Here is a 21,143-nt window from a genome sequence, read left to right on the forward strand (position 1 = left end):
GAGCCCATGAGGTATCACTCCTGTCCATTGTTCACTGCAATGCCTGTACTATGTCTTGTTCTCAGTGTGAGTCTTGTGTGACGACTGTGTTGCTGCAGTGTTTTTGTAGTGGAAATGAGGAGTATTACTATGCTGTAGTGACAGCAAGTTCCACCGGCTTCGGCTGTGCGGTCATTTAAAACTTTTAAATTGGATTTGTGATCTGGAAGAAAACCCAAATCGGTGTCGTGTCGAGGTTCTTATGTACCAGAACCTTCTAACATATCTATTTTCTTGGGGACCACCAGCTGTAGGGATCCTTCAGACCGACCACATGACACTTTACTAAGTCTGACGCATCAAGAGAGGGACACGTGATGCTACATCTTTTCCGTGGCACCCGTGATTTCAAGTGGTGACCCAGCTTATTTTATCTGGGCAGCTCCAAGATTCAAACCAGCAACATGCACGTCACTGCTTTTGCCATCTCTATACGGATGAAGGGGTGTTTATGAATTAAGAGATGATGTCTTGTTGTGAACGAGGCTGTCATTTCTCAGGGTGAACGTATTCATTGCGGGAATTGTTTCTCACCACATGAGAATTTTTCCATATCGTCAGATTTTCATTCTTTGAATAGCATACACCCTTGGCCTCTGCTCTGTTCATTTACGTCGCACCACAAGTCAAACATGTTTTGATTTTAGAACATTCTTAATAAAACGTTGCCTCATTTTTATAGGTTTTAGATGGTATCGTTCCTTAAATCACACCCCTACCTTCTTAATCTTGCTCCTTGTGTGCCCCCTTACGTGCCCCTAATTATGTTCCTTCGTTGATTTAAGTAAAAGCGACCCTCTTTCTCTGGCTGTTATATATCTTTCCTGTCACTTCTTTGTTGTGCACAAACATAATAGGTAGATTTTATAGGGGCGTCTGGGTAGCGTGGCGGTCTTCCGTTGCCTACCAACATGGGAATCGCCGGTTCGAATCCCCGTGTTACCTCCGGCATGGTTGGGTGTCCCTACAGACACAACTGTCCGTGTCTGGGGGTGGGACTTCGGATGTGGGTATGTGTCCTGGTCGCTGCACTAGCGCCTGGTCGGTTGGGGGGCCTATTCGGGGAGGAGGGGGAACTGGGAGGAATAGCGTGATCCTCCCACGTGCTACGTCCCCCTGGTGAAACTCCTCACCGTCAGGTGAAAAGAAGCGGCTGGTGACTCCACATGTGTGGGAGGAGGCATGTGGTAGTCTGCAGCCCTCCCCGGATCGGCAGACGGGGTGGAGCAGCGACCGGGACGGCTCAGAAGAGTGGGGTAATTGGCCAAATATAATTGGGGAGAAAAAGTGGGATAAATACAAAAAAGAACAGAAGAAAAAAAGAAAGCTAGTGTCATCGGTTCCAGCCTTCATCTGGGCACTGTGGCTTTCCCCTTTCCCCTCCTGATAATGAATTGGGGTCTTTTCTATTGATCCAAGAATTGAATCTAAGTTAACGGTTGGGACTCGTCATTAACAAGTCAATCTGTTTCAAAGTATCAGCGAAATGCTGAAAATGGGAAGGGGATTGAATTGGCCGCTCACTTTCACCGAGCTGAAGTTCCATGTTTCTGTCTTGTCTCCAGATGGAAAGCTGCCAATGACTGAACCGTCTGATAACCACCGTCCATGGCTGCCAACCGAATCATCAGAGTGACCAACAGCAACCACGTCCTCCCTCGCTGCAAGTCTGAGGGAACACTAGTTGACCTCAGTGGAGGGGTCACCGAAGCCAGTCTCACTGATGTCAAAGGTCTGTCCCTTAGAAAGGTTGTCGCTCATTGGGGTCGGCCTTTAAGATATGCATGCTCCTTCAAACGGTTTCTAGTTTCTGTCTTGATCGTTTGGGATGCTTTTCATTTTCAGAGTCTTATCTGCTGCTTATCTATGTTGAATCATCAGAAACGTGACAATTCATAATTTCTATGAAGACAATTCAGTGTGTAAAAGAATCAGTTTATAGGGGCATCCGGGCAGCGTGGTGGTCTGCTCCGTTGCCTACCGACACGAGGATCGCCGGTTTGAATCCTCTGTTACCTCCGGCTTGGTCGGGCGTCCCTACAGACACAATTGGCCGTGTCTGCGGGTGGGAAGCCGGATGTGGGTGTGTATCCTGGTCACTACACTAGCGCCTACTCTGGTCGGTTGGTGCGCCTGTTCGGGGTGGGGGTGGGGAACTGGGGGGAATAGTGTGATCCTCCCACGTGCTACGTCCTCCTGGTGAAACCCCTGACTGTCAGGTGAAAAGAAGCGGCTGGGGACTCCACAAGTATTGGAGGAGGCATGTGGTAGTCTGCAGCCCTCCCCGGATCGGCAGAGGGGGTGGAGCAGTGACCGGGACGGCTCGGAAGAGTGGGGTAATTGGCCAAAGTACAGTTGGGTAGAAAAAAGAGGTTTATTATTAATGAAGGGCTTAAGTCATCCACAACCCCTTTTAAAAGTGCTAACTTTTTTGTATTTGGTGCTATTGCAAAACCCGTCTCATTTTTATCAATTATGTTGTAATGGGAGCTCCTCCTTTCCTTTATTCCACCCTTGCTGGATCTCTCACCCGAACTCCTGCACATATCTGTTTTTGTTGTTCATTATAGGTCTGTTTACATGCTCCCTACACACTAATGAGGTGAACTAAAAATAGCAAAAGATGGAATTCATCTGCTAATATGGGAATCCAGTACTTTGGAAAACGGTGCTTGTGTTTCAAATTATGAATAACTATTGAAAATATGAATAATTGAAGTGAGTGGCATACAGCCCAAATAAGGACAATCATTAAGTAATTTCAACATCAGCACAGGGATAACTTCACCAAACTACTTTCAATGAAAAAAACAATGATAGGTCTGCCCACTTTTGTTTGAAACGTTCACCTTTGCTACCCCTGCTTTACACCGATTGGTGACGTAGTACCAAAATAAAGTATGATATCAGAGGGCAGAGACAAGAAAAAAACACCAGAAACTGTCAGAGTCAGAGGTGTGTCTCCATGCTGCCAGTTTTAGAGACACGCCACATCCTCCCAGTTCGCTCTCCAACCCCACAAGTTGTCATTTGCACTGCACGGAGACGAGCTGGAACCTTATATCGCATTACCTTTTTTAACACTTTGACACGTGGTCACAGTGGTCACATCACAGGCCCACAGCTGTGCACAGCACATTTTACTCTAACCAGGAATAGTTTATTCTTTATGTATTTAGGGAGCATTCATACCATTTTCAGTGGCGATGTGCTATAGCCACACACTGTTATACTTAGCAGCAATGCAGCTCAATCACAGTATTCAAACCACAGAGTACAGTCAATGGAGCAGTTGGGGTTCAGTGCCTTGCTTAAAGGCACATCAATAACAGTTGTTAAGGGAAAATATTTCTCTGGAGTTCCACCAACACAGATTTTCCCAGCTTGTCCAGGGATTTGAAATAGCACCCTTCCAGACACGAGCCCACTTCCGGAACTTCAAGGCTAATGCCTTCTCATTATGGAATATGCTAATCTCTGTATCTAGTGGTATTACAAGTATTGTTCACTCTAGTGTTTTAACTGGGAATAAAAAAAAAAGGTAGATAAATGACACAAGCCACTGAGTGATTAGTGAACAGTAAATCCACACTTGCTGTGGACATAATTTTACTCATCCAACTCAGTACATTATACTCTAACTATACTCACTATACCTATTATATTCCATGTGTTTTATTTCAGTGCCTTCTCCCAGTGCCTTAAGATTGGACACCTCAGCTTCCTATGGAACTGCGCAGGAAGTAGTCGCCATAAAGGATTACTGCCCCAGCAGTTTCACCACTTTGAAATTCTCAAAAGGAGACCGCCTCTTTGTGTTAGACACATCAGGTGGAGAGTGGTGGTATGCCCACAACAACACAGAAATGGGCTACATTCCGTCCGCCTACGTTCAGCCGATCGGCTTCAGAAACTCTTCGCTCAGTGATAGCGGAATGATCGACAATCTCGGAGAGGGTAATGATGAAGGGTCCAGGGAGTTTGGAGTCCAGGGTGAGTGGACAGGGATGGCCCTCAAACCCTCACAATATACAATACAACACAACCCCTTCTCCATGAATCCATTTGTCAATGGTTGCAGCCAGGTGGATCAGAACTGTAAGGACAAAGGGGCGAGGAACTCAGCAGATCTCATTTTCTTTGATTCACTGGTGACCCCCTCCTCTGGTTCCAGCTTGAACTCTAGTACAATCATGAGCAATGTCATCAACAGCTACAGTACATTCAACACAGCAACCCCAACCAGCCCTAAGCAAGGGGGTGTACAGAATCTGCAGCGGGATAACCCATTTTTCAGAAGCAAACGATCATACAGTCTTTCAGAACTGTCTATACTGCAGGCTCAATCCAATCCCACCTTGCCCTCATCTGGATTTTTCACAGGCCTTAAGGCTCCGTTGCCAGAGCAGTTTCAGAGCAGGGATGACTTCAGGACCGCATGGTTAAACCACCGCAAGCTAGCCAGGTCCTGCCATGACCTTGATTCCCTTGGCCAGAACCCCGGGTGGGGCCAGACACAACCAGTGGAGACTAACATTGTGTGCAAGCTTGACAGCAATGGAGGAGTCGTTCAACTCCCAGACACAAACATCAGCATCCACATACCTGAGGGCCATGTCGCACATGGAGACACCCAGCAGATCTCCATGAAAGCCTTGCTAGACCCTCCTCTGGAACTCAACAGTGACCACTGCTCTACCGTGAGCCCCGTGGTAGAAATTAAGCTCAGCAATATGGAGACAAAGTCTTTCATCACCCTGGAGATGAAGGTGTCAGTGACAGTGAAGAGGGAGAGTGCTCACATTGCCGAGGTGCTTTGCGTTCGAGGTGATTGTAAAGAGGGGCCATACACGCCCATCCCCAATGCCTATGTTTACAAGGACACAATCCAGGTGCAGCTGGATAACTTAGAGCCTTGCATCTATGTGGCTGTTGTTGTTCAGGCCCAGTACATCAGCCTGAACATGACAGTCTGGGACCATGTGCACAAGAAGGTGACTTTAGGAGTCTACGGCCCCAAGCACATCCACCCATCCTTTAAGGCAGTCGTCACCATGTTTGGGCATGACTGCGCTCCCAAGACTCTGTTGGTGAATGAGGTGGGTCGAAAAGCCAGTTCTACCCCAGCAGTTGCCCTTCAGTTGTGGGGGAAGCACCAGTTTGTGCTGGGCTACCCTCAGGACCTCCAGGTGGGCCTGTACTCCAACATGTCCAACTATGAGGTGAAGGAGAATGAGGGAGCCAACATGATCCGGGGTTTCCAGGTCAAACTGGGGAAGGTCAGTAGGCTTCTGTTCATGATCACATCACAAAACCCTGACAACATCTCTGACTTCACCCTCAGGGTCCAGGTTAAAGATGCCCTCGACTGCATCCTTGCCCAGTTCTGTGTTCAAACACCACAACCCCCACCGAAGAGTGGAGTGCGAATAACAGGCCAGAGGAGGTTTTTGAAGAAGAAAGAAGTGGATAAGATCGTCCTCTCACCCCTAGCTGTCACATCCAAATACCCGAAGTTTCAGGACCGATGTGTCACAAACCTCAAGTTTGGCAAACTAATTAAAACAGTGATCAGGCAACACAAGAGCACCTACCTGTTGGAATATAAGAAGGGAGACATAATTGCTTTGCTGAGTGAAGAGAAAATCAAACTACGGGGGCAGTTGTGGACTAAAGAGTGGTACATTGGATATTATCAGGGGAAGACGGGCCTCGTCCACGCCAAGAACGTCCTCCTTCTGGGAAAAGTCAAACCCATTTACTGGTGCGGGCCAGACCTGACTACCACCATGCTGCTGGATCAGATCCTGAAACCTTGCAAATTTCTCACGTACATCTACGCTTCAGTAAGGACTGTTCTGATGGAGAATGTGGGAAATTGGAAGGCATTTGCCGATGCACTGGGATATGGGAACCTGCCGCTGACTTACTTCTGTCGGACTGAGCTGGACAATGAGCCCGAGAAGGTGGCGTCTGTTCTGGAGAAACTGAAAGAGGAGTGCACCAATGTGGAGAACAAGGACAGAAAGTCCTTTCAGAGGGAACTCATGATGGTAAGTGTGTGAGATAGTGTTTAAGTGTGTACTCGTGTATGACTGTGTTTAAGTGTGTGCATTCTTATTTCATCTTAGTTAGTGTCTTTTTTTCTGTTGCTGTAAATTTTCTTCAAAAAAATTTTTTTTTTACATAATTTCAACTGTCAGAAAGAGTTAAGCTGCTCTCGTACAATACTGTCAATTCAACTTGTATTAGAGAGCGCCTGCTTGTATGGGTTGTGGAACTTGTGTGTCTTTTTTGTGAAGTGATGAACAATAGTGTTTGGATGGTCATATTTGGTATCAGCATACTATTGATGCATAGATGAATGAGAAGATGGGAGGATTTACTGAATTGCCTGGTTTTGCCCCCAGACATGAATTTGTGAGAAAATGATCTGGTTGATATGTGAAAACGGTGTGTCTGTTTGGATGTTGTATTGATGGAAATCCAATTCTCTACCCAGCAGCCGATCGTAATACCATACCGGGTAGCAATCCAACAAATGATGCACACAAGTGTACAAATATCAGCTCATCAGTTAAAAAAAAGTAGATTTAATAACCGTGAGGTTAGAATTTCTAACATTGTAACTTCAATACAGTCTGTCAGCTAGCTCACAGAACACAATCTTTCAGCCCTCTGAAAGATTAAAAGAGCAGAATTTGAATCTCCCCAGACAAATCCAAGAAACTCAAAGTTCAGATTGAGCAGCACATACAACAGAGACTTGTATTCCCGGTACGTCAGCTTTCAGCGTGACGGCTCTCCTGACGGTCTGCGGTACGGACGGACAACGTGAAACACTTTGTGTGCTTGCCCGATGGATTTAAGCCCTCATGCTTAGTCACATGTATGGTAAACAACTGCCCTTATAGCCCGAGGCGGCTCACTATGGATATAACAGTCACATGAATAGGGTGGGTTGGGGGGGTTGGTAAGGCTCAACAGGAAAACACAAAGCTGAGACGGGAACAAAACCTCAAAACAAAACACAACCTGGAAGTTATTCTGCTCCGTCAGTCTGTGTACACTGGAGATGTGAATCAGTCCCAGGATGTTCCCTTGATGAACACGTTACTCAGAAAGTACTTGGACAAAGTTGTTTTTTCTTAAATCCATGGAAAGTTGACTAAACAGGCTTATCTAGACATATATCACTGGCAGTGGACTATACCGCTCTCTCTACATATAGAGACTAGACAATACATATCGAAGCATTTAGACAGTAGACTATACGTATCAAAATCAAATCAAATCAATTTTATTTGTATAGCCCAATATGACAGATTACAAATTTGCCTCAGTGGGCTTAACAGCAACACAACATCCTGTCCTTAGACCCTCTCATCGGATAAGGAACAACTCCCTAAAAAAACCCTTTAACAGGGAGAAAAAATAGGAAGAAAGCTCAGGGAGAGCAACAGAGGAGGGATCTCTCTCCCAAGATAGACAGCGTGCAATGGATGTTGTGTTCACGCAATTTACACAATGCAACATTGAAAGAGGACAACAGAATTATAATGGACATAATATTTATGAAGAACATGATGATACTATATCACTACATATAGACTGTAGACTATATACTATATCACTACATATAGACGGTAGACTATACATATCACTACATATAGACTGTAGACTATACATATCACTACATATAGACTGTAGACTATATACTATATCACTACATATAGACGGTAGACTATACATATCACTACATATAGACTGTAGACTATACATATCACTACATATAGACTGTAGACTATATACTATATCACTACATATAGATGGTAGACTATACATATCACTTCATATAGACTGTAGACTATATACTATATCACTACATATAGACTGTAGACTATACATATCTCAAAATAAAGATAGTACACTATACTAATCATCACATATAGACAGTTTACATATTATTGCACACATGAGCAACAGACTTCACTACGAGTTAGAGTCAAATCAAAAAAGATATCTATGATTGCTGTTTTTCTTAGTTTATTTTCTGAGATTTTTTTTTTCTCTAGTTGTGAACCGGACTACCCATCTCGGTTATCTTTGGTCTTTTAGAGCGAGGACATTCAGTTTTGGTAATTGCTTTACAGCGTTTTTGGCATCGACCTCGGCCTGTGAAGGAACATTTGTTTGAATTTTGACTAAACACACTATAATGTCCGATTTGCTGTTATATCAGGAGTCCACCCCCTACCGAAACAAAAAATACCGGTGGCATTAGTGTCCAGGCGGTTGGTGGCTTGGACTTTGGACACCAGTTTGTTCTGTGCTGCAGTCAGACATGTTGGAGGTGAATCAACTTCAAACTGAAAACACCTCATTTATTGGTAAAAACCTCAACAAATAACACACATATAAGCGCGACAGTTGTTACACAGTTGTTACAAGGCAGGTGGTCAGTGTCCAAGAATGGAAGGCTGTGACTGTACCTGACAGCTCCCACTGACCGACAGACAGAAGAACAGCTGTTTTCGATCCGGTCCACACAGATCCACAACGCTACTGTAATTCTCTATCCTTCCAGGTGGTTAATTACATTAATATGTGATTCCAGGTCTAAAATCACCATGATTAGACTTTGTGAATACCTGACATAACAGATAATTTATACGTGTCAGAACAGAAAACCAGCAGTACCGGTGGTACCTGTGGACCAGACTGAAACGACTGCAGCAGAAGACCGTGGTCGTACTTGCTAGCATACAGCTACCGCATTACAGTCCAAGTGTGTTGATGCAAACATTGGCTATTCGAATTAAACATTCTCGACTAAAAAGGCAAATCCATCCATCCATCCATCCATTATCCGAACCGCTTATCCTGCTCTCAGGGTTGCTGGAGCCTATCCCAGCAGTCATTGGGTGGCAGGCGGGGAGACACCCTGGATAGGCCGCCAGGCCATCACATACACACACACACACACATTTACACCTAGGGGCAATTTAGTACGGCCAATTCACCTGACCTACATGTCTTTGAACTGTGGGAGGAAACTGGAGCATCCGGAGGAAACCCATGCAGACACGGGGAGAACATGCAAACTTCACACAGAGGACGACCCAGGATGACCTCCAAGGTTGAACTACCCCAGGGTTCGAACCCAGGACCTTCTTGCTGTGAGGTGACTGCGCTAACCACTGTGCCACCATGCAAAATCCTCAAAAAAAAAAAAAAATTCCCCCCTTTTCTCCCCAATTGTATCTAGCCAATTACCCCACTCTTACGAGCTGTCCCAGTTGCTGCTCCACCCCCTCTGCCGATCCGGGAAGGGCTGCAGACTACCACATGCCTCCTCCGATACATGTGGAGTCGCCAGCTGCTTCTTTTCACCTGACAGTGAGGAGTTTCGCCAGGGGGACGTAGCATGTCGGAGGATCATGCTACCCCCCCCGAACAGGCACCGTGACCGACCAGAGGAGGCGCTAGTGCAGCGACCAGGACACATACCCACATCTGGTTTCCCACCTGCAGACATGGCCAATTGTGTCTGTAGGGACGCCCAACCAAGCCGGAGGTAACATGGGGATTCAAACAGGTGATCCCCAGGTTGGTAGGCGACGGAACAGACCGCTATGTTACCCGGACGCCCCATGAATCAACTCTTAATAGACTGCCCATCCTTCCGGTGGTAGCTGAAGTATGGACACATGGCTTAGGACATGTAGGCCTACATTCAGTGTTTAGTCCGTTTAACAGATCGGATCGAAACGCACCGTCATTCACGTTTGTTTTTTTATTTTTGCGGTATTCATTTATTCTTGAAATTTATGTGATAGTTGGATGGAAACATGACTGCCGTCTCCCAGTGAAAAACTGGATGTACTGGTCGCTTCCCAGGTGATAATATTTACAATTATAATGAATATAAAGCAAGGCAGTGCAGGAAAAGAGTGTCTGTAGTCGGGTCATTTTTTTCATGGGAAAAAAAAAATTCTGATATTTCTCAGGATGTTACCTAAGAATTCGGAGACCAAGGTCCAATGAGTCACATGGACCTCATTCAGTCACCCTCCAAAAAAAAAAAAAAAAATCTTACATAATTGCTACTTAATAAAAAATTCCTTAGTTCAGCACCTCAGGCTAAAAAGCTTAGAATTTAAAACAAGGCTTCCATTCTTCTTCTATTTTAGTCTAAATTTATCCAGATAAGGTTGGCTGAGATGCTTAGCGGTGCAACTCAGGTCCCGATGCTCAGTCCCGTCAGACCGTTTAAACTCATACTGCATGATTTAACATTCAGATGTTTCAACTAGCACCAGATAATTTAACATAAAGATGTTTAAACTAGCACTACATGGTTAAATATTAACATGTTTCAGCTGCACGATTTTCAGACGTTTAAACTAGTACTATAGAATCTAATATAGTATAGACGTTTAAACTAGTACTGGGTGGTTTGATATTAAGGCCGAAGGACACTGAAAAAAATTCATCATGCAATATATATATATTTTTTTGTAATACGCGTTGCAATGTCAAGGAATAAAAAGGAATTACATCATTTCAGCAGATATCTGTGGCTTTTCGCTTTCAAAGCTCCAAAATTTTTCAAATAGTTTATCACTCCAGTAATGAATAGGGCGACTTTAGAGAGGATATAAGGCAACTGTCTAAGAAGTCATTCAATCATACTGAATCATACTATTTGTTAGATGCACTGGGACATTTTCCTTCAAGAGTAATCGTAAAAAAAGTTTCATTTCCTACAAGCAAATAACGTTTTAGTCTTACATGACCGAGGGGCCCGCGTTGCCTCGTATTGTCTCCTGTGCAGTTTGGCTATTGCACGTTTATATTGTGACGGTGATGCTGACACGACGTTTTGCTCAGCCCTACTTATAACATGTCAAAACTAGAATTATTTATTTGAACATGTATGGGTGACAGTTTATCTACTCGTTAGGCCGGTGTGTCTGCTTTGGAAAGGTTCACGTCTTTGGTTTAGTTTGAACACAGTGGTGAACGCGGGGGACTTGGCCTTCTCCGTGCCAGACAGTCTAAGCTGTGGCTCCGATCACAGGGAATGAAGATTTGCTGCACCGTTACGACGATCCTAAAGCCTTTGGGATTAGAGCTGCACGATTACAGAAAAAAGGACAATCCCGATTATTCTGTAAGATTTTTTTTTTTTTGCTGCCCTAATTATCGGCGTCGTGGATTTGAGGACGAATTATTCGACACCGATTTCGGCATCTTAAGTCAAAATATTGACCTTTATTTGAAGAGAGACGGGAACCAGAGGGCAGAGAGAGACGGGCAGACATACATCGAAGGTCCTGAATCAGATTCAAACCAAAGATCGGCTCAGACCTTGACTACCAGAATGCTCTTAAAACGACATTTACTATTTTAAGCATCAGCAAACACTTAAAATGAAATGATCAGATATTGCCTATTATCACTAATCCTGGAGATCAAGTCCCCCCCCCCTTTCTCCCTGGCCAATCACCCCACTCTTCTGAGCCGTCCCGGTCTCTGCTCCACCCCCTCGGCCGATCCGGGGAGGGCCGCAGACTACCACGCTTCCTCCGATACATGTGGAGTCACCAGCCGCTTCTTTTCACCTGACAGTGAGGAGTTTCACCGGGGGACGTAGCGCGTGGGAGGATCACGCTATTCCCCCCAGTTCCCTCTCCCCCCCCGAACAGGCGCTCCGACTGACCAGAGGAGGCACTAGTGCGGCGACCAGGACGCATACCCCCATCCGACTTCCCACCTGCAGACACGGCCAATTGTGTCTGTAGGGACGCCCGACCAAGCCGGAGGTCACACGGGGTTTCGAACCGGAGAGCCCCGCGTTGGTAGGCAACGGAATAGACCGCTATGCTACCAGGAGGCCAAAATTGTGTTTTTTTTCTAATAGAAATATAAATGTCAATGTTGAACCCAAACCTACAGATTTAATAAGACACACAGACAATTAGCATGCCCTAACAAAGTACCTGGTGCAACTTTTGCCATTTTTGCAAATGATTTACTTTTGGCTGACATGAATATTAATGCAGGATTTAAGTATGATTATTTGCATGATCTTCAGTTTTGTGTAATAATGCCTATTAATCAGGTCGGCTGAGTGAAATGTTTGCGGCCCGTTGTCCACCACAGTTTGCAAACGCAGAACCACAAGGCGGGGTAGTTAATAAATCTGATCTGTGTAAGTTCATGTAGGCAGAGGTGCTGGTGTTGAAGCAGACCCTTTAGTAAATCTGGAGGAGGGCGTCTTACCTCCCTGCGTTCACGGCAGAACAGCTTGTTCCTCTCTGTCTGCAACTTTACCCAACAGGTGCTCCCATGTGAAACGTGAGGAGCCATGGACGGGGTGAGGAGGGTCGGCCCGTGGGGCTGGGTGGTTGCGGTAACGGACACCGCTTCGTCAGATCTTCTAACTCCAGCGATCGAGTTACGGATACTGAAGACAAACGAGAGAGGCCTGCCTTTATTTGGTGACAGCAGGGAATGACTGAGAAGAGAGACAAAAAGGCCACGAGGGTCCCAATCAATTATAGATCCTCACAGAATGGAGGGACACACTTGCATACACACACACAAACACACATGCTTACGCATTCACATACAAACATACTACATACACATACTGATGATCACAAACACACACACACACACACACTCATATGCATTCATACACAAACACGATAAAAACACAAACACATACATGCAAGCAACCTATAAAAACACAGAGACGCACTGATAAAATAATACACATACATTAATGAGCACAAACACAGACTGAAACACACCCTGATAAACTCAACCTGAGCCCATTTTAGTGAGTTTGCTGACATCTACAGGTTGAAAACCGTATAGCGGTTAAAAACATGGCAGGCTGGTCTGGGTATCGTGTGACGTAAGCATAGCAGGATAAACACAAGAAACACAGCTGCAGATGATAACATGAATAACACTGGCTCTGTTGGATGTAGGTGTGTCAAAGAAGCAGAACTGACACTACTATTAACGACGGTTAGTGTTGCTGTGGTGGCAGACATGTTTATCCTAGACGTTTTCCTCTGTCCTGAGGGTCAGACGTCAACTCTTTGTCCTCTCTCACTTCTACAAGCTGCTGATTCAGACGCTCACTCGCTCTCTCTCTTTCCTCCCGAGTACCTTCACCTCTTCACCTTGACAGTGTTACCTTCTCCCGCCGCACCACTACCGTCCTTGTTTTTTTTCCTTTGTTGTTGCTGCGTGCCGCTCTTTCTGAAACTGTCATGGCAGCGCTGACGTCAGGACAGGCGCTAGCCAAAGGGAGATGGACGGGGGGGGGGGGGGGCACCGTTATTAACTTTATGATTTTGCGCAATTATGTATATATCTTGTATAACCTATAATGGTCTAACGGTGCCTGTTGTAATTGCGCTTCATATTAAATTCAAATAATTCATCATTATGTTTATGATGATGATGATTAGGCTGTTTTAGTGCCCCCTCTGGCACTTGATGCCCTACGCACAGCGCGCGACGCACGTGTACGCGGTGGCGCTGGTGAAGCCAGACTGAGAGCAACACACCCAAACAGGTTAAAAAAACAAATACATATAGCAATCCTGTTTTGATGTATGTTTCTATGTGTGTGTATGTATATATGTATGTATGTATATATATATATATATGTATATATATGTGTGTGTGTGTGTGTATGTATATATGTATGTATGTATATATATGGGTGTGTATGTATTATGTATATGTGTGTGTATGTATGTATGTATGTATGTATGTACGTACATATGTGTGTATGTATGTATGTATGTATGTATGTATGTATGTATGTATGTATGTATGTATATGTATATATGTGTACGTATGTATGTGTGTGTGTGTGTGTGTGTGTGTGTGTGTGTATGTATGTGCCTGTCTTTATCTGTTTATATCTGACAATCTCTTTACCTCTCTCTCTCTCTCTCTCTCTCTCTCTCTCTCTCTCTCTCTCTCTCTCTCTCTCTCTCTGTGTCTGACTTGGTTTGAATGGATTTGCTGACACAGGTAGTTACACTCAGCTGGGCTTTGGATCTAATTTTAGCCCCCTTTCATGATGACATGTAAGACCTGAATCAGCAAAGAAAGACCAGGTCTCATCAGACAACCTGAGAAGCGGGGTGAGAGAGATTGATATGAAAGATGAGAGACTGAGCTGAGAGATGAGACTGATATAAAAGATGAGAGATTGATATGAGAGATGAGATTGATATGAGACTGATATAAAAGATGAGAGATTGAGATAAGAGATGAGATTGATATGAGAGACGAGAGACTCATATGGAAGATGAGAGATTGAGATGAGAGATGAGATTGATATGAGACACTGAAAGGATAGATGGGAGATTGAGATGAGAGATGAGACTGATATGAAGAGGGGTCTTGTTGAGTCACACGGGTGTTGGGTAACTAAGACTGAGATTAATTTGTATTTGTGTTTTTATGTGTGAGCGTCTTATCTATAGCATATTGTATGAGTGTATGTGTTAGTGAATGAACATGTGTGTTAGTGTGTACATGAGTGAGTGTGTGTGTGTACCATTACATTGGATCTGCAGACTGCTTTGAAGCACTCTTCTGAGCTCTTCGCCACTGCAGGGTGTGTGTGTGTGTGTGTGTGTGTGTGTGTGTGTGTGTTTGCGTGTGTGTGTGTGTGTGTGTGTGGGGGGTTGCGTGTGTGTTTTTGTAATGTGTGTATATATGGAATTGCTTTGTGTATCTGTGTGGCCATGTGTATATGTTTAGTGTGTGTTTGTGTGTACTGTGTCTGTATTTGTGTATCTGTTGTGTGTGTGTGTGTTTTGCCATATATTCTGTGTATGTGTGTGTGTGGGTGTGTATAAGTTCTTGCATTTCATGTGCACGTGTATGTGCGTGTGCATATGCGTGCTGTGTGTGTGTGTGTGTATTGCGTGAGTAGACCAGTACATTGGATTTGCAGACTGCTTTGAAGCGCTCTGCTCTGCTGGTCTCCACTGCAGAGTGACTGACAGAGAGAGAGAGAGAGAGAGAGAGAGACTCATCGCCGCTGTATGAGCTTTACTCTGCAGAAACCACTGCAGCTGGTCTCATTCAACATGTCAAATTTGCTGCTGTCAGGGAAGATCACTCTATCAATCAATCTATCTATAATTTGACCTTTTTATATAGTGAAGGGCAGATTGGAAATGTTGGCTTCTCTGAAACAGGATTATTCCAAATGATATTTTCTTCACGGTGAGATGTAAAACATGCCCCATGGCCCACCCTGTCTTACACTTAAATACCACTGTAAAGAGCTCAGACTGTAGCCACTGTTGTAGTTTCTCTATTGCGTTCGTGATTATACCACTTTGTGTTGTTGTTGCAAGTATTTTGGCCTCAAAGCAGTGCGGTAACACAGCGGCGTTAAAATGGCGCTCCCCCCCCCCCCCCGTGTCGACGTTTGGACATGGATCTGGTGCACTGAGGTGGTTTGATGTACAACCTGATGCTTTTTAGTAGCGCATCGGGTGTTAAAAACAGTTTATCCATTTTAATAAGTCTGATGTTCGTGGTCCGTTTCTGTCTTTAGACAAGTGATGTTGAGGTCAGCAGGGGAGACTCACCTGGTTAAATACTTATCTGACCAGCATCACTAAACAGATGCATTCATACAACACTGCTGAAACTCAGTTAGGCAGCACATATCAGGCTGTTGGAAGGTATTTTGTGTGCATGTATGTGTGTGTGTTTGTACGAGCATGCAACTGTGTGTGTGTGTGTTTGCATGAGCATGCAACTGTGTGTGTGTGTCTGTGTGTGTATGTACGAGCATGCAGCTGTGTGTGTTTATGTTTGTATGAGCATGCAGCTGTATGTTTGTATGAGCATGCAGCTGTGTGTTTGTATGAGCATGCAACTGTGTCTGTGTTTGTTTATATGAGCATGCAACTGCATGTACAAGCATGCAACTGTGTGTGTGTGTTTGTTTTCATGAGCATGCAACTGTGTATGTGTGTTTGTATGAGCATGCAAATGTGTGTGTCTCTGTGTGTGTGTTTGTTTTCATGAGCATGCAACTGTGTGTGTGTGTTTGTATGAGCATGCAAATGTGTTTGTCTCTGTATGTGGTTGTATGAGCATGCAACTGTGTGGGTGTTTGCAAGTGTATGTGTGTGTGTTTGTATGAGCATGCAAATGTGTATGTGTGTTTGTACGAGCATGCAAATGTGTGTGTCTCTGTGTGTGTGTGTTTGTATGAGCATGCAAATGTGTGTGTGTGTTCGTGTGAGCATGCTTCTGTTGGAACCACTTCACCATCCTCCACTTATTTCCTTGCTTCAGACTTTAAGCTTATTGGATTTACACCTTAGTTTACATGTAAGGGGTCAGAGGTCACAGCAGCTTGCCTATTGCTGGAATAAAAATCTGTGTGCCTCTAAAATCTTTAAGAGACAGTGTTTCTGGTAAGAGAGATAAAGTAAAAACCAGGGAGAGAGGTAGGTAGGGGAGGGGGTTTTGTCCAAGTTATAAACAGCTGAGTCTTGCCTCATCGAGATCTAAGTTGGGGGGAGGGGGAGTGAATCCCTCTGCAGAGGTAAAGAGGTGGGCGGCTGTTGGCGTCTAGTAAAATTAAATTTTTTTGCAGGATTCTTGTCTCTGTTGCAGCCAGCCAGATTCATACTCTCACCCTGAAAAGTAAAAGGACCTCAGATGAACCTTTAAAGCATTCCTCAGATTTCCCCTCCGGTCTGTTCCACAAAGGAGCTCTCTAATAAAGGGTTGGAGAAATCTGACGGTTCATCCTCCGACCTTTGACTCATGCACTGGGAACTCGGTGTTTTAATAGAGGGTTGGGGAGAATGAGCTGGCCGGGCTGCAGGATCCTCAGAGACTCTATTGGCACCAAAACATCAAACTCCCCTGCAAAGAATGGAATAGAAACGATAGTAGGGTAGTGGATCCCGTTGTGGTGTGTGCGAGTGTGTGTGTGTGTTTCTGTACACTTGTGCTCTCTTTGTGTGTACATATAAGTGAATGCATTTGCATTTGTTTGTGTCTTTGTGGTGTGTGTGTGTGTGTGCATGTGTGTTGGGACCTCTGTGTTCAGAGGTCCCAACAGAGTACCACTCCTGTTCAGAACTCATATCCCTATCATATCTCACAAAACGCACTCACACAAACACATACACACATATACATGTATACAACTTTATCTCTCTGTATTTCCGCTGTTTTCGTAATGGGAAAAAATCCCTTTGGGAAAAGACCTCCTGCTCTCATTTAAAAAAAAAAGCGTTTATCACACTTCGACATTTGTTTTTTTTTCAGCCTGAAGTTTTTAGATGTTTTTCATACTCATTATTTTATTTAATCCTCATTCAGCTATTTCTTTTTCTTTTGTACATTTTTAAATGTTATTCAACAGCATCTGTCACCGTTTGCCATGACACTGCCTCTTAAATCTCAGTGGGACTGGTTACACAATACAGACTGACAGACAAAAACTGATGGATGGATGGATGGATGGATGGATGGATGGATGGATGGATGGATGGACACACATACATAAATACATATAGATGCATACATAGACCACCATAGAACCTGAGTATGGTATGGCAGACTTACACAGGCAGCATGGATACTCAGCCCACAGATAGTTGTATTACATGCAACAGATGACTAAAGACACTTACTGTAAACACATAAACAGATAAAACATTCATCTCTCACCTGTCTGTGTGTCCCCGTCAGGCGCTGCTGAAGATGGACTGTCAGGGTCTGGTGGCCCGGCTGGTCCTGGACTTTGTGCTCCTCACCACGGCTGTGGAGGTGGCCTCCCGCTGGAGGGAGCTGGCTGAGAAGCTGGCCCGGGTGTCCAGGCAGCAGATGGAGGCGTACGAGGCTCCGCACCGCGACAAGAACGGTCTGCTGGACAACGAGGTAAACACCAGGATATCACCACCGACACCAACAAAAGATCTATGTTGGTATGATCTTTGTATTCAATTGCCTGGCCAATTTTGACTGAGCTTTTCTTAAATCGCAAGAAATAAAATGCAATTTAGTTGTGTTTCCATCAGATCTGTTTGAGAAAAATAAACTGTGAAAGTAGTTTTATGTGTCCTATTACGTGTCAATATGTCAACATCCATGACAAAGATGGACCAGTTAAGATGAAGAAACAGCTTATCAGGAATCAGGAACACTTTTGTCATTTCACTTCATGTACTTCCGTACATGAAATGAAACAAGATATCGTTTCCTCCAGCCCACAGCAGTGCAACAAAAAGACAAAAACATATATCCAAAAACTACAAGATCACATATATCCAAACTAGAACACATATACCCAAATTAAGGACACATTTATCCAAACTAAGGACACATTTATCCAAACTAAGGACACATTTATCCAAACTAAGAACACATACCCAAACTAACAACACATATATCCAAACTAGAACACGTATATCCAAACTAGAACACATATCCAAACTAGAACACATATATCCAACCTAACAACACATATATCCAAACTAAGAACACATATATTCAAACTAAGAACACATACTATATCCAAACTAACAACACATATATCCAAACTAACAACACATATATCCAAACTAACAACACATATATCCAAACTAGAACACATATATCCAAACTAACAACACATATATCCAAACTAGAACACATATATCCAAACTAGAACACATATATCCAAACTAAGAACACATATATCCAAACTAACAACACATATATCCAAACTAAGAACACATACTATATCCAAACTAAGAACACATACTATATCCAAACTAAGAACACATATATCCAAACTAAGAACACATACTATATCCAAACTAAGAACACATATAACCAATCGAAACATATATATCCAAACTAGAACACATATATCCAAACTTAGAACACATACAACCAATCTAAACACATTTATCGAAACTAAACACATATATCTAAACTAAGAACACATATCCAAACTAAGAACACATATCCAAACTAATAACACATATATATCCAAACTAAGCAACAAAAAATAACTGCCTCATCATCATGTGATTAAATGTTATTTGCATTTCATTTTTAATTTGGCAAACACGTTTCCATCGCCCATTTAGCGCATAAACTATTGGAAAAAGACAAAAACACCTCATGCATGTAAAAACTTTTTTGCAATATTTGGGGATTTTCTCATCCGAAACATCAAATGTTTGCATAAACTGGCTTGATGGAAACCCCGCATGTGTGTGGTAAGTTGGTCCCTTAGGCTAGATACTTTGGCAGGTTATCAACCAACTAACCAGCAGAATAATAAACTGCTATGGTCTGACAATGGTAAAAAAAAAAGGAAATTAAACTGGTTTGGGCACGTTTGCTGAATGGAAAAGACACTTGCAAAGGACATCCTGCAAGGCCTGGTAGAAGGGACTAGGAAGAGACTAGGAAGAGAGGGAGACCGAGAAAAACCTCAGTAAACAACATTGGAGAATGGCCACAGATGAGCATAGTGGAGGTGGGGGGAGCTGCGATAGATAGGGAACAGTGGAAGAGACCTGTTGAGGCATCAGCTGTGCTCCTACGACCTCCATAGGTTACAGAACTGATGGTGATGGTGATGATTTATTTTCCATGAAGTTTTATCATTATTCAACCAAACTTATTTTACCAGTGTGGTAAAATATTGATAGTGGTAAATTGTGACTTGTAGGTAAATCAGTCTATCAGTCAATCTGGCAGGCGGCGGGCCATAATTTGGAGGTTGGTTTGCATTGTAAACACCTCGTAACAGGTACAGGTATGGTAACGTCCCAGGTGAAATTATAGTAACAAGTAAAGCTGTTTGGTTTCCTGTCCTGTTTTGGATCCACCTTACGTGACCGCCCTACTGCTGAACGTCTTCTTGTTTCTGAAGATGTTCACATCTGCTATCATACGGATTTGCTTTACAAAAGTTACTTTTATTTACTTGTACAAAAGCCTTATTCTGCAAACATTTTCTATCCCAAAGGAACTGTTGGCGATTCATTAATAAAAGTGTTTGTGTGATACTGCCAAGATTTCAGATGGTATCACTTCCACATATGACCCTGAAAAAGATCCTCCATAAGCTAAGAACAGTATTCTAATTACTTCAGTTAAAATGATGTTCCCTGCATATCGCTCCCCCCCCCCCATTGGAACATAATAAACCAGTTAAAATAGAAGCTATAGCTAAAATTGAAGGAGATTTATGAAAGTGTCACTACTGCAATTTTGCAACTTTCTTTTGCTTTTTGTTTTTCTTAATTCATGTTGGAAACTCACTATCTCTCTCTCTTTGTGCCCACCAACCAACAGTCCATGTGGAAGCCAGCCTACGACTTCCTACTGACGTGGGCTGCCCACGTCGGGGACAGTTACCGGGACGTGATCCAGGAGCTCCACCTGGGCCTGGACAGGATGAGAAACCCCATCACTAAGCGATGGAAGCACCTGACGGGCACACTCATCCTGGTCAACAGCCTCGACATGCTCCGCAGCGCTGCCTTCTGCCCCACCGGCCTCGGAGACTTCGCCATCTGAATTGGAAGCCCCCTTCTTCCCAACCACCCACCCACCCACCCACACACACACACACACACACATATCTGACACCCCCACCCGGGTGGTTTTCTCTTCTCCGAAAGATGAAGTCCTGATTGGTTTACAGGGTTTAGCCAACTCCTGGATCCCGAGTTGCTCTCTGCTGAACCAGCAGGTGGCGCTCTGGCGTATTCCTCAAGGACACTTCAGCAGGATGTGTAATCGTTGATGGACTGCTGTAGCAGGAATTAAACCCGTGACCATGTGGTTACATGGCGATGTCGCTGACCATTCCCGGGCCCGGAGAAGAATTAAGTCTTCAGCAGTGGGATCAGCTGGGAGTCATCGAAGATGTTTGGTTGTTTTTTTAATGATTGGACCCCTCCAAAGTTTACCAAGCAGGAATATGATGGGGACAACGCCTGGTTGATGTCTGACCCTAGGATCTCTCTTTCGCTCCCTCTCTCTATCTTGTTATATTCTCTTTCTAACCTTAC

General features: G+C 43.9%; 1 protein-coding gene across 1 annotated transcript; it reads left to right on the forward strand.

Moving 5' to 3' along the window:
- The first annotated feature begins 1,647 nt into the window (after positions 1-1,647).
- Positions 1,648-20,646, forward strand: LOC130131687 (SH3 domain-binding protein 4-A-like). The gene is made up of 4 exons (XM_056301467.1): positions 1,648-1,771; positions 3,724-6,092; positions 17,818-18,006; positions 20,422-20,646. Exons 1-4 carry the CDS (start codon positions 1,648-1,650, stop codon positions 20,644-20,646), a joined length of 2,907 nt encoding a protein of 968 aa, XP_056157442.1.
- The last annotated feature ends 497 nt before the right edge of the window (positions 20,647-21,143 follow it).

Source organism: Lampris incognitus, chromosome 21 (assembly GCF_029633865.1).
Source record: "Lampris incognitus isolate fLamInc1 chromosome 21, fLamInc1.hap2, whole genome shotgun sequence".
In the NCBI taxonomy this organism is placed as follows: domain Eukaryota; kingdom Metazoa; phylum Chordata; class Actinopteri; order Lampriformes; family Lampridae; genus Lampris; species Lampris incognitus.

What these genes read in the sequence shown, in the direction of transcription:
- LOC130131687 (XM_056301467.1), top strand. Translation starts at nt 1,648, where the DNA reads ATGGCTGCCAACCGAATCATCAGAGTGACCAACAGCAACCACGTCCTC. An exon ending in CAGTCTCACTGATGTCAAAG is followed by an intron (nt 1,772 to 3,723) that starts GTCTGTCCCTTA and finishes GTTTTATTTCAG; the next exon opens with TGCCTTCTCCCAGTGCCTTA. An exon ending in TTCAGAGGGAACTCATGATG is followed by an intron (nt 6,093 to 17,817) that starts GTAAGTGTGTGA and finishes TGTCCCCGTCAG; the next exon opens with GCGCTGCTGAAGATGGACTG.